The 14,752-nt window shown below is 39.9% G+C and overlaps 1 protein-coding gene across 8 annotated transcripts in view; it reads right to left on the reverse strand.

Annotated features, from left to right (window-relative positions):
* The window catches only part of ZNF385B (zinc finger protein 385B), a 275,321-nt gene that overhangs the window by 43,752 nt on the left and 216,817 nt on the right, over nucleotides 1-14,752 (reverse strand). For 5 of the 8 annotated variants that reach the window (XM_039327147.1, XM_039327148.1, XM_039327149.1 and 2 more), the window contains one exon: nucleotides 2,523-2,633. In XM_039327147.1, coding sequence (XP_039183081.1) covers nucleotides 2,523-2,633 — 111 coding nt within the window. Of the gene's footprint in view, nucleotides 1-2,522; nucleotides 2,634-2,973; nucleotides 3,116-14,000; nucleotides 14,531-14,752 lie in introns of those variants that run through there. The other 3 variants (XM_039327154.1, XM_039327153.1, XM_039327152.1) reach the window with 3 other exon arrangements.

A 14,752-nucleotide genomic window follows, 5' to 3' on the forward strand; every position in this document is an offset into this window, starting at 1 on the left:
AGTTAGTGTCCTACATAAAAATATGGGAAAAATTATTTTCCAAACTTTTGTAGCCAACCCCCACTGTCCTCCCAGCCCTATCTGCAATAAGAAACATCAAGCCCATAAGAATTAGTGAGAGCAGAAGTTTTCAGAAATGCCGCGCAAACAAAATGTTAAGTGGAGATGCAGATGGAGAAGAAACCCAAGGCAACTCAATAATTATTCTCAGTGGCATATGCTAAATATTACAGGATAGCAGAAAATAGAAAATAAATGAAATGGATTTTGGGATAGAGAATTTCAGCTGTTGATGAATAACAATCCCCATCTTCCCTGGGCAGTATGGCCATGGTGAAAAATGTAGGATCCAGAAATTCAACAAATGTGCAGTGCTACAGATTTCCCAATCAGAATGGAATTACAGGTAGGTGGCAATTAGGGTGACTTCAAATAATATAATATTCAGTTTAGTATGAATTGTAAATTGATACCAAGTTGTGTTTAATGCAGTTAATCAGTTAATGTCTACCTATGACATTAGAATTGAGGCAAGTGCATGTGCAATTTTAAATGCTATTAATCTTTATATGTATAAAATGGGGGAAAAGGAAGATTCTGTTAGAGGAAAACAGTATAAATTTAAAATGAAGAGGTTTATTACTTTACAGCAAAATTTTGATGCAATTAAACAACACGAACATGGTCCAGGAAAAGCTATAATAGGATAAGATGTTGAAATGTCTAAATATATGGCAGATTTTTTTGGTTATATTTTGCTTTATATAATTACTCTGTTTAATTTAATTTAAAAATTTAAATTAGAAGTACATACTTTTTAATCTTTATTGTAATATTTCATTAATATACATATAAAATATGCTTACAATTTATTTTACTATTATTGAACTGGAAACAATTGCCATATTTTCCTTAGAAATATCACTTCAAGTAGTACAGATTTGAATAATGTGACCTTTTCATGGGATTCATTAACCCACTAGTTATTTTCAGCATTTACTTTTGGATATTTAGTATCATTATTAAAGTAAAAGCCAAATATAAAGAAAGGACTTTGTTCATAAAACGTATTTTAAAAATATTTTTATTATTTATTTATTCATTACATTTATTGGTTAGCATGCAATAAACAAAATAATATTTTGATTACTTCCCCTTGCCTATTTACACACGAGCAAACCTGAAGTCAAAAAGACTTACTGTGGAATAAATATATTTTGGATTGTACTGCTAGCAAAATTCTCTACTGTATTTAATTAAAAATCATCCTACAATGATTCTTTGACCATTTGTCTTAAAAACTAATTTTCACCACAGCATTTCTGCCTGCAGTTTAAAACTGACTGAAGTAGCAGGGAAAATGTATGTATTGTTAGTAAATTTTGCTTATTCTACATGAAAGATTCATCTGTACATATTAAGGCAGTCTAATAAAGCTAGCATCTAGCACAATGGTTCTCAACCTTTTTAATGCCGCAACCCCCAACCGGTCGTAAGTCGAGGACTACTCAACCGGTACAGCACCGTTTGCAGAATGGGACTTTTGGCGGGCTCAGCAGGGCAGAGACAGCCTGGACAATTCCTATTGGCTTTTGAAAGCCAATAGAATTACTCTATTCAAGAGAGTCTATTCTATTGGCTTTCAAAAGCCAATAGAATAAAAGGGAGTAGCACAGCTAAGAAAAAGGGGGAAAAAATGGCGGACTGCATTGTTTGGCGACCCCCGTGAAATGGTTGTTCGACCCCAAATGGGGTCCCGACCCACAGGTTGAGAACCACTGATCTAGAAGATACTGGAAGGACTACTGAATGTATTTAAGAAATGTAATCTTTTTTTATCTACTGATATATGAATCAGTTTGGTATAATGGTGGAAATACCAGGATAGAAACCAGGATAGTGGGAGTTCTAGTCCTTCCTGAGACAGAAAGCCAGCTGGGTGACCTTGGGGCAAACTACCTCTGAAAACGTTTCCAAGAAAACTGCAGGGACTTATCTAGGCCAGTCACAGAGTCAACAGAATAACAGAGTTGGAAGGGACTTTGGAGGTCTTCTATTCCAACTCCTTGCTCAGGCAGGAAACTCTTTAGCATTTGAGACAAATGGCTGTCCAATCTCTTCTTTAAAACATCCATAGTTGGAGCATCCACAACTTCTGGAAGCCAGTCGTTTCACTGATTAATTGTTCTAACTGTCAGGAAATTTCTCCTTAGTTCTAGGTTGCTTCTCTCTTTGATTAGTTTCCATCCATTGCTTCTTGTCCTGCCTTCATGTACTTTGGATAATAAGTTGACTCCTCTGAGATATTGGAACACTGCTATCATGTTACCCCTAATCTTGCTTTTCATTAAACTAGACCTATCCAATTCCTACAACCGTTCTTTGTATATTTTAACCTCGGCTACCTTGACTAAGCTTCCTACCGACCTATCTACTTACCTACCTACCTTCTTACCTACACACACACACACACACACACACACACACACAGCATACACTGAACAGTAATTAAAAATACTCACATCAGAATTAAAGCGAAGTTGACACACACTGCAGGAGATGACTTGTTTCTTCTTTAGAGGAAGTGACACGCCAAATGTGTGGTTTATGACAGCTTTTTGCACTGGGTCCATCTAAGAAACAAATAATAGTATATCAATATTCCAAATAAAATCCTTTTGTTTCTGAGAAAATATGTTGTTAAAAAGAGCTCTAAATTGGAAGTAATGACTGCACTGAACTTACTTATTTGATTTTCTATTTGGCTTTTCTACTGTGGCAAGTTCAAAGCAACTTATCAAATTTTTCGGCTGCCTTACCATTTGTGCTAAAGAAAATTGGTTCTCATAAGGAATATTTGTCACATGGCATTACTATAATCCCTTCCTGATCTGCTGGAGCTGATGGTGTTTGAAAGTGGATGGTGGTGGAAAATCTTCTCCTTTTGGTGCTGGGTGACGTCAGTCTCCTTACCTCCGGTCCTTGCTCTGGAAAAACTCAGGAATTCATGGCTTTCATGACAACCACGGGCTTGTCTGAAGTCATCTTTAGGCCAATTTATATGGGCGGTCATAATTTAGATCTTGTGTTTGCTTTAGAGAAGATCTTATATTATCTGGAAATGGAGAGGCTTTTCATTATTCTGTTGCTATGATTAGATCATGCAATTGGATCAATTGTAACTTGATTCAGTTACAGTAAGAGTAACACATGATAATCACAGGGCAGCAGGCCTGATTTGGATGGCCCATCCCCAGTCCCTAATGGATCCTGTTGGGGAGTTTCCCAGCTCACTGGTAAACAGTTCAGTTTAGTGCCCGATAGACCATTGACATTGGAACCAAAGTGGATACTGGAGTCTATTGCCCACAAGCAACCTCTTTCTAGGTGCAATTTCCTGGCTGACAACTTGGCTGCTGAGACTCTCTTGAAAATGAAACATCAGAAGCAACACTTGAAATATTGGAGAAATTCAAAAAGTACATTCAACCAATCTTAAGTATATAATTTTGGGACCTTCACTGTGGTATTAGGCAGGTGAAACACACTTATTTTTCCTTCTTTATTGAAGTGGCAGACTATTGTCAAGTGGCCCTGTTCAACTTTACTAACTCTCTTTAATGGGGAATCATTAGACAGATTGCTCATCTGGCCACTATAATTATTTGCATAGCACTTTGCCAGCAAAGTCATTTTGGCTCTTAATGGATAAAGTCTGTATTAATGGCTAGCTCTGCTGCCTGTAATTCTTTTTGCACTGTGAATTCTGAGAAAGTAGAACTAGTGAAGTTCTGCTGAATTAGACTATCCTCTAGCACATGTAGGCTGGACTCCTGCTCAGTCTTGTGGTGTTGAATAACTATTGTCTGATCTCCAGCCTTTTGGGATGAAGACTATTAAAATGGTGGTGACACATTACCCTAGAGAAGAGGTTCCCAACCGTTTGGGCATCAGGGATCGGTTTCGTAGAGAGAGGGTTTTTTTGCAGACCAGAGGGGGCGTGGTTTTATATGTTGCGTGCATCCTGCGGATGGGGCCTCACTTGTTTGCACGGACTGGTTTCTGGCATGCCGCAGATCGGTGCCGGTCCATGGACCCGGGGTTGGGGACTCCTGCCCTAGAGGAAGTGGCTTTTCTAGAGACTTTTCAGTCTGAGTTCAGGGTTGGGTATGGGACTGAGGTGATACTGATCACTCTCCTGGATGAGTTCTATTGAGGCCTAGAGGGGTAATGCAGTTCTCCTTGTCTGCAGGAGAGGTAGGATATGACAGACACTAAAAGAAATACTAGAACTCTGATTAAATGTTATAAGTTATAATAGAATCTTGAAAGCCTGACAGCTTTTCCCCTCCCATCCCCCTTCTACCAAAGAGAATCAATGTGGGACAATCTTGAATTTCTTTCTCACTTCCCTGTTTTCTGAACTATTTTATGTTTTACTAATGTTGCCACATGTTTTTTTCAAGTCATCACTGTCCTTTTTTACATTGTCCTTTTATACTACTCAGCAATGAGCATGGAGAGCACAGTTTTATAGTGGTTCTGTTCATTTCTCTGTGGACAGGTTCGGTGTCTTGTAGTGGGGGAAGAGAGATCAACCTGGGGTTTCATAGGACACGGTCCTCTCTCCATTTTTTAACATTCATATGAAATTGCTGGGAGAAATCATTTGTAGCATGTTAATGATACCATCATTATTCAGTTTGTGAGGGAGATGCTGTTGATATTCTATTCTGCTACCTGGAAACTACAAGGTTCTATATGGGATAAAACTGCAGTAGAGAAAGAAACTTAATACAAATGAAAATAAATAAGTATCATTATAGAGAATTTTAGGGGATAAGTAAAATCCCCTCAAATTCTCTATAATGATGCAAGAGAATTAGCAGCATTTTGGTAGTCATAATGAAATTGGATGGTTGATGTTTCATATGCATAGGATGAGCTATGCAAAATTAAGAGCAAGTCTCTCTCTACATGAATTATATACCACCATATTCACATACTAGACTTCCAACTGTTAAGATTTATTAGAACATAAAAATATCACAATTAAAAGAAAATTCTTAATTACAATGACTACTTAATGTAACATGACAGCTCAAGGCAACTATCCTACCTCTACCCGAATCTCTATGGAACAAGTCCCTGCTGCATCCCCTGCCCTTTGGGAACTCATGATTCCCATTCTCCTAAGGTTTCAGAAATACCTTGAGATTAGTTTTTGTTCTCTGGTCTAGATTAGGGTATCTATGGAGTTCCCATTGAATCTTTTCTCTGAATATTGGGATCGTTGTTTTGGCCCAGACAGTTTTGTTCTCTGTGTAGGGTATACTATAGGCTATCCAGAATTCTTTTGGGGTTGGGTGGCCTTAACAAATCTAATAAACAAAGACACAAATCCATTTATCCAGCTTCCAGAAAGCTGTGAGGGTTGGCAAAAACCTTCATTCGGTACTTTGTTGAAGCACCTTTGGCAGTAATTACAGCCTCAAGTCTTTTTGCGTATTTCGGGACAAGCTTTGCAACCCTGACTGGGGGATTTTCTGCCATTCTTCCTTGCAAAATCCTCTCAAGCTCAGTCAAGTTGGATAGTGACCGCTGGTGAACAGCCATTTTCAGGTCCCTCCAGAGATGTTCAATAGAGTTCAAGTCAGGGCCATGGCTGAGCCATTCTAGGACATTCACAGAGTTGTTCCTAAGCCACTCCTGTGTTATCTTGGCTGTGTGTTTAGGATCATTGTCATGTTGGAAAGTGAACCTTCAGCCCAGTGTGAGTTCCTGAGTGCTGTGGAACAGATTTTCATTGAGGATATCCCTGTATTTTGCTCCATTCAGCTTTTCTTCAACCCTGATCAGTCTCCCAGTTCCTGCTGCTGAAAAATACCCCCACAGCATTATGCTGCCACCACCATGCTTCACTGTTGGGATGATATTGAGCAGGTAATGATTTTCCTGGTTTCCTCAAGACATAACGTTTAGAATTGAGGTCAGTCAGTTCAATCTGGAGGGCTAGTAACTCCGAACCCGACCGGACACTTTTAAGAGCCTATATTAGGACTTATTTAGTGGCGATATGAGCGGCAAAATGTTTGCATTTTTCCGCACTTATTGCGTCTGCAGAATCTCACCCCGCTGCTCTACGTTTGGGAAGCCGGGGAGCCCTTACAGGGTAGGGCGGAAGAATTTGTGCAGTTTCTATCAGATAAAATCGCTCGGATTCGGACAGACCTAGACTCTGATTGGGCAGGGCCTTCTGAGATGACCGGGGCAGGTCTTAGCCCAGTTTTATGGGATGAATTTGAGTCTGTGACCGCTGAGGATGTTGACAGAGCGGTGGGAGCGATGAGCGCCTCCACTTGTTTACTGGACCCGTGTCCTTCCTGGTTGGTCTCGGCCGCCAAGGAGATGACACGAGGCTGGCTCCAGGTGTTGATCAATGCTTCGTTGAGGGAGGGTCTTTCCCGCAACCCTTGAAGGAAGCGGTTGTGAGGCCCCTTCTCAAGAAGCCTACCCTGGACCCGGCTGATTTAAATAACTTCCGTCCAGTCTCCAATCTCCCCTTTTTGGGGAAGGTTGTAGAGAGAGTGGTTGCGCTCCAGCTCCAATGGTCTCTGGATGAAGCGGATTACCTAGACCCTTTTCAATCTGGCTTCAGGCCCGGCTTCAGCACAGAAACTGCTTTGGTCGCGCTGATGGATGATCTCTGGCGGGCCCAAGACAGGGGTTATTCCTCTGTCTTGGTGCTACTTGACCTCTCAGCGGCTTTTGATACAATCGATCATGGTATCCTTTTGCGATGACTTGGAGGGGTGGGAGTGGGAGGCACCGTTTTACGGTGGTTCTCCTCCTACCTCTCTGGCCGGTCGCAATCGGTACTGGTGGGGGGCAGAGGTCAACCCCGAGGCCCCTTGAATGCGGGGTGCCTCAGGGGTAGGTCCTCTCCCCCCTCCTATTTAACATTTACATGAAGCCGCTGGGTGAGATCATCAGACAGCACGGGGTGAGGTTTAATCAGTATGCTGATGATACCCAGCTATATATCTCTTCCCCGAGCTCTCTCAGTGAAGTGGCTGATGTGATGGGCCGTTGCCTTGAAGCCGTGAGGGTCTGGATGGGGGTTAACAGACTCAGGCTCAATCCTGACAAGACCGAGTGGCTTTGGATATTGCCTCCCAAGGATCATGTTAATTGTCCAGTGTTGACTCTAGCAGGGGAAAATATACCCCCTTCGGAGTGGGTTCGCAACTTTGGTGTCCTCCTTGATCCACAGCTGAAATTGGAACATCATTTGACGGCTGTGGCTGGGAGGACCTTTGCACAAGTTCGTCTGTTGCACCAGTTGCGACCCTACCTGGACCGGGAGGCTCTCCTTACAGTCACTCATGTCCTTGTCACCTCACGCCTGGACTACTGCAACGCGCTCTACATGGGGCTACCCTTGAAAAGTATTGGAGACTACAGTTGGTCCAGAATGCAGCCACGTGAGTGATAGCGGGTGTTCCTCGGTACACACACATTACACCTATCCTCCGCAAGCTGCACTGGTTGCCTATTGGTCTCCGGGTCCAATTCAAGGTGTTGGTTATTACCTTTAAAGCTCTATATGGCTCAGGGCCAGGCTATTTTCGAGACCGCCTGCTACCTCATAGTTCCCTTCGTCCGGTTAGATCCCACAGGCTGGGCCTCCTTCAGGTCCCGTTGGCCAAGCAGTGCCATTTGGCGGGGCCGCGGGGGAGAGCTTTCTCTGTGATGGCGCCCACGTCTTGGAACCAGTTCCCCCAGGAGATTAGGACCGCTCCCACCCTGTTGGTTTTCCGCAAGCTGCTTAAGACCTGGCTTTTCCGGCAGGCCTGGGGTTTATAAAATCTGACCCCTGGATGAATGTTACTGTATTGTTTGTCTTGTTAAGTTATATTGTATTTTTATTGTTAGCCGCCTGGAGTCCTGCGGGAGTGGGGGGTCTATAAATTTAAATAAATAAATAAATAAATAAATAAAATCTTGGTTTCATCAGACCAGAGAATCTTGTTCCTCACAGCCTGAAGTCTTTCAGGTTCTTTTTTGCAAACTACAACCAGGCTCTGTTATAAATCCCAGATCGGTAGAGGACTACAGTGATGGTTGTCATTTTGGAACTTTGTCCCATCTCTACACATGATCTCTGCAGCTCAGTCAGAGTGACTATTGGCTTCTTGGTCACCTCTCTTACTAAGGTCCTTCTCCCCCGATTGCTTAGTTTGACCGGGAGACCAGCTCTTGGAAGAATCATGATTGTGCTACACTTCTTCCATTTGAGAATTATGGAGCCCGCTGTGCAGCAGAAATCTGTGTTTTGCAACAATCCTGTCTCTGCAGGCTGTTTCTTTGACCTCATGGTTTTTGTTTTACCACATTATACATTGTCAGCTATGAGGCCTTCTACAGAGAGAGATGTGTGCCTTTCCAAACCATGTCCAATCAATTTAACAGACAATTCTAACTGAATTAGTTTACAGACAATTCTAAAATTCTGTTTTCACTTTGTCATTATCAGGTACTGAGTGTAGATTAATGAGAAAAAAATGAATTTCAACAACTGTAGAATCAGGCTGCAGCGTAACAAAATTAACAAAAGTGAAGGGGTCTGAATACTTTCTGAATAAACTGTATATATGCAGAACATATATAGAGTATATATGTACCGTAAATGCCGGCGTATAAGGCGACTTCCGTGAGCGCTGAAATCGGCACCAAAGACGGGGGTCATCTTATACGCCGAGTCGTCTTATACGCCGGAAATACTGGTAGTTTCCGGCGTATAAGATGACGTTCTAGGAATGCGGCCCGGCTATAAAGACGGGGGGCGTCTTATACGCTGGGTCGCCTTGTACGCCGGCATTTACGGTATATATACTGTATATATGTATATATTTAATAAGGAACAATAATAAGTAATCATTTTGAAACAAGAACATCTAAAAAAGATAGTTAAAAGGATGAAAGTCCAACATATTGTAGATCTGAGCTTGCCATTCTTTCTTGGAACACTTATACCTCAATTTGGAGAAAGGGAGAAATAATCTGTAATAACTCTAGTGATGGCTTGAAAGCAAAAGGGGCTTATCCTGCAAAAAACAGAACCCAAACTTAATTAATGGTACCATATGAACCTTGAAAATGAACCAAGTATTTGACAAATGGTTGATTAGGGGGAAGATCAAGTTCAAAGATAACATTTGGAGCTTGAGGTTGATAAGGTCAAAAAAGTATTCACTCCAGAAATAGAAGCTTTCAGAAGGAGAGTGGGATACTTGCTCTCCATCCTGGTTCACCCCTTGAGTGATAAAGTTGAAGATGATATTAAATAAACTGAAAAGGCATCCGAATCATTACTGTCAAATTAAGAGAAATGAACATGACTTGTGCTAGAGGAGACCAAATGTTCTTAGAAGATTCACCTTATTAAATGAGGGGAAGACAACGATTTTTGATCAAAAGGCTATTCTAAGCTAGAACATGGATATGAGATCTGCCTCAAAGGAACATCTTGAAGGAGAGAAAAATCTGGGGGATGAGAGAGCAATTGCTATTTGTTACATGATTGGGCAAAGATATTATAAATGGCAGCATTAAAAGGAGAAGATGAAACAGGAGGCCAATATATATTACATCCAGTGAATCTTTAGATGTTTCAGGGAGAAATGATCACGTAAGATCTTAGTGATCTTGAGATGGCCAAGGAGGAAGATATTGACTTTGTCAGTTCTGAAAGATAAAAGCGTAATCAGGTGATTTCCTGATTTTCCCTTTTCGAGACAGATTCCTATCTCTGAACAAGGAACGAGTGGACAATATAAAGTACATCAATAACCCGTCCACCGATAACCAGAGAAAGCAGAGTTTGAGAAAGCCATAGCAGAGAGGAGCTAAAGAGTCTGGAGATGGTATTCAGGAGGCAACAGGTCATTTATTCCTCTTTTTTTTTCTCTCTCTGCTTGGAATTGGCTGTAGTATTTCTCTTAGAATGTTCACCACCCTTAATGATTAAAGCTAATAATAGCACAAAAATCCTATGTGCAATGGATAATTTGACTGACACGAGACAGCCAGCAGACATTTTTTGGCGACATGGTAAGAGAGTTGGAGAAAATGAGCCTACTGTTTCTAAGAATGTAGCTCACAAATAAGAATGATTGTGATTATTGTTTAGAAATGACTGGCAGTATTTACAAATGTCTACAACAGACTTACATACATACATAGTCCAACAGATGTAAAAATTTGCTTCCATAATCTAATAAGAAAAATAATGCTGATGCTTCTGAAACATATTGCCAAAGATTGGATCTCTGTAATGGGAGGACAAACTGTCCTAACAAACTAATCTAAAGAGTTTTCAAGAATCAGAGATATTAAAGAAAGAAAATTAAGGGAAGGCTACAGAATAACAATATAGCAGAATGAAGTTCATCTCAATATTAACACTGTGATGGTTGAAAACAAACTGGAGTGGCTTGAAGCAGAACTACCGGTACATCTAGTTGCGAAGTATATGAGAAGAACAAGGTTTCCACCAAAAATCTGTGACCACTCTAGAAGCTTCCAAAATGGGTTTCTGGCAGCAACTTATGTGTATCAATAACAGAGACCACAATGAATAAATTGTTCTGGGAGTCCTGTCAGTTAAAAAGCATGATTATAATACTTAAAAGAAATATTTACCAGTTAGAAGGCAGACAAGCTGGTTTTTCAGCTTTCAGGCACAAATGTACAGTAGTGCTTTTCCTAAGGTCAGCAAAGCAGGTGGTGGTGGGGGAGACAAAATAAACTATTTCACACAGAAAAACATGAATGTCATGAGAACTTAATTTTCTTTACTGTTCTTTTCAGACCCATTGTTAAATTTTTGACATCTGATTATATTCCATTAGTAAGATTCTCACAAAGGTTTCTTTAAACACTTTATTGAAAGGGAAAAGGTGGTATAATGCTACATAAATCTTTATAGCTGTGAATACTACCATTTTTAGGACTCTGTTTATTTCTGAATTTGCAAGGGTGGAGCACTTTTCTTTTTTGTTAACTCCCTTTTGATGAACTGCTTACAATAAATGGAGAAATCTCCAAATATTCTGAACTTGTAGCTATTTTCAGAAGCTTTCTTCTCTTTCTCAGGGTTATAAAAATCATTACACCAATGTTAGGCATTTTGCTCATAAAGTCACTGTAATAATTTCATAATCTCCTTCCACTCTAAGAAAAACAAAAACTTTATCCGAATTTCTTGAAGCTCTTTCCCAAGGCAAAATTAAAACTACCAATGAATAAAAAAAGCAAAAGAGAAAAGAGAAAATTGTACTGTCCTTAAAGATATTGTTTCAAAATTCCTCTTCCACTTTTGTCAAACAGTATCATCAAACTCAACTGCCCCCCAACGGTTAACACTGTCAAAAAGATCTTGACCTGGACAGCCACCCTCAATGCTGATATTCCACAAATTCTCTACCTTATCATTAGAACTTGATTGGCCATTTCTTCCTATTCTGGAAAGTATGAACTAACCAAAAAAGGCAACCAGCAGATATCATCAGCACTTGCACTTCTTCAGTGGTGCCAAATTAAACTGGATTTATATCCATGCTTTCACTATTTCATATATGTGTTGTAGCTGATGTCTTAAGATATTATCTAAGAAAAAACAGCAAACTAATTTACGCCATTTGTTTCTTCTGCCAATTTGTATGATTAAAAAAAATCTAGATAAGACTTTCCCTAGTTTACAGTATGCATATTTCAGAAACTATAATTTCTTCCTCTCTCAACTTGTCACAATCAGAAACCAAAAAAAGAATGTGCCAGTTCCTTGTTTGAATGTATTACTATTAATAATATTGTATTATTAACAATAAGCAGAGCATGGGTTGAGCTGAGTTTATTTAGTCGCTAATGACACCTAACTGCAGCTACATAGTTAAGAATTTAACTCCAACTGTTTTCAATAGGATAACTGAAAGGACATATACTTCCTTATACAAATTTTTGGACTTAAGAGTACTTTGTCAGTGAAATGTTGTCCAGCTGTGTATTTTAAAATGGTATGTTCCCTCATGACAAGGGCCAGGTCAGCAACTCTTCCTTTGGGTTGCTGTAGAGCAGGGGTCTTCAGACTTGGCCCTTTTATGACCTGTGGACTTCAACTTCCAGAATTCCTCAGCCAGAGTGACTGGCTAATAATTTCTGGGAGTTGAAGTCCACAAGTCATAAAAGGGCTAAGTTTGAAGACCCCTGCTATAGAGATTTGCTTGACATTTTGCTCATAAAGTCACTTGAGTGAGCTTGGAGTTGAATGCTATTATCCAATGGGATAATATCTTGCTAGACTCTCCCCAAAGGAGCTTATGTGCAACTGGAGAATGTCATTGGACTCATGGTTCCATCTGGATGGTCCATGCAGAGGAGGATCTGGCTAAAAGTGGATTTGCCTAGTTACAACTGATATGCCAATTGTGCTCTTTCTTGACTGGCAGGCAACAGTTATTCTACTCTCTTTGCTTCTATATTGTACTATTTCTCTGAGCTGCCCTTGAAGACTATTCAAAAACTGCATCTGATGCAGAATAGAGTAGACCGCATGCTGACTGGTGAGAGCTGATTCAGTAGTATATCCCTTACACGGCAAGAACTGCACTGGCTTACAGTAGGTTTCTGAGTACAAGTCAAAATGGTGATGCTTAAAGCTTTTCAAAACTTGGAGTAGAGTACCTTTCCCATAATGATCTGACCAAGCTGTCTTTCTGTACACAGGGGATGCTATAGGTTTCTTCAGCTGTGAGGTGAAGGGGGTAGTAGCCTGGAAACAATACTCCACTGCGCTTTAAACTTCCAGCAAAAGCAAACCACAGGATTCAGGTGGCCTTCTCACATCTCCAGGAAAGCAGTTAAAACTTGGCTTTTCAGACAACCTTTACATTTTTGTCTGTTGTCTTTCAATTCTGGATTTATATGGATTTATAGCATAGTTTGCTGTGGTTTTTTAATGTTTTTACTATGTTGTTCTGTGAACTACCTAAAGTTTTTGGAATTGGGCAGTATATAAATACTGAAAAAGAAATAAGTGACATATATATATATATCTGCAATTAGAAATCAATAGTAAATTCCTATTAAAATTTGCCTTGAGTTCAGATCTAGGTACGTAAGACAGTGTGTATAGCATCATGTACCTAGATCTAAATTCAACTAAGGCAGCAGAGTCCATATGGCTCTCATATTCCCAGCATTTCATTAAGTCCATTCTTTCTGCCAGTCTGAGCTGATATAAGGTCATGCCACCAATGGGATATGCTGAAATTACACAGAATAACTATGCTATTCCTCAGTGCTGCCATGCCATTCCCATGATGATGCCTAGTTTAAGTCATTCCACTGAGTTATCTTAACTCACACAGAACTCTATCAATCAAACTGGTCAGGCTGGCAAAGTCATGGAGCTGGTGAACCTTAAATAAAAGAACTGTATTCAAAAGTAGCAACAACGTGTGGTTAAGTGACAAGGTTTTTAATTAGGAAAAATAAAACAAGCATTCCACAAACAACGTACTGCAAATGAAACAGAATCCTGATCATTCCTATACTAAGAGAGCAAAGGCAAGACAATACCTTTATTGAAAAATTAGCTATTTGTCTTACAAGAATAGTTCTAATCATCCAGCTATAAAATCATAATCCCTGTGAATGACCTAAGTCACATTATAAACTCCACACAGGCACATATGCAGGATACTTCTTAAAATAGTATTAATTTCCAACTGAAATACCACAGAATTAGTAAGTATTGTCACATATTTACCACTGCCTTTGTTAGTATGCAATATATTTCCTGCTCCATTCGCATGGCAAAATCCTTATTCAGAAAGAAATCTTAGAAACTGCATTGTGATTTTTAAATGCTTTCCCCCTTATTAAACTATAATCGCAATACCTGATAAGAAGAAAATATTGAGGCAATGCCCAAGTACCTGAACCATCTGAAGTGGCTGGCTCCAGCGAAAAGGATCAGCATGAAGAAAGTCTGTTGTTGGGAGAGCTGTTCGAAGACCCAGTAAATGCTCCTCCTGTGATTTCCACAATGCTAGCAACACACCAAGCAGTTGGTGGTTAAAATTTAAAAAGCGAGACCATAGTGAAGCCTGGGCTGTGATAAGAATCTCTGTCTCCAAGAGCAAGCAGCCTCAGGAGAAAGTCACACAAACACAATAGGGGCTGACAGAGTCTCCGGAGGCTAAGCTAGTACTATAGTCTGATGGGAGCAAATAGTGTTCTTTCCCAAACGGAAGAACTGAATATAGTCTCCTCTTGACTGGAATTCAGAAAGATTACACATTAATAATACACTTTAAATACCACCGAGAGCAGGGTAGTTTACATCATTTCAGAGAGTAAAACAGTACCTCCCTGCCAGAAGATCGGTGCCTGAAAACTGATCTTATAGAGTATTGCTAAGTAAAATTAAACATGCCAGGATGAGTAATTGGTGAAATTTGTTGCTGTTAATTGTTTGCTGATCGGAGAAGCTCCAGAGCTGGTTACAGTTGCAGACTGTTTAGTTAAAAATAAACTACCAAGTGTTTAATCCAATCTATTTTTGATACATTGAGGAAGGAGCTAAAACATATAATTAATCCAATAAATAGTGTAGGCAAGTTTAAATAACTATATTACTCTGTGTATGTGTTATTTTTTTCTTCCATATGAATATAAACAATTCATA

Source organism: Crotalus tigris, unplaced genomic scaffold (genome assembly GCF_016545835.1).
Source record: "Crotalus tigris isolate CLP2741 ecotype Arizona unplaced genomic scaffold, ASM1654583v1 scf7180000024351.1097467, whole genome shotgun sequence".
In the NCBI taxonomy this organism is placed as follows: Eukaryota; Metazoa; Chordata; class Lepidosauria; order Squamata; family Viperidae; genus Crotalus; species Crotalus tigris.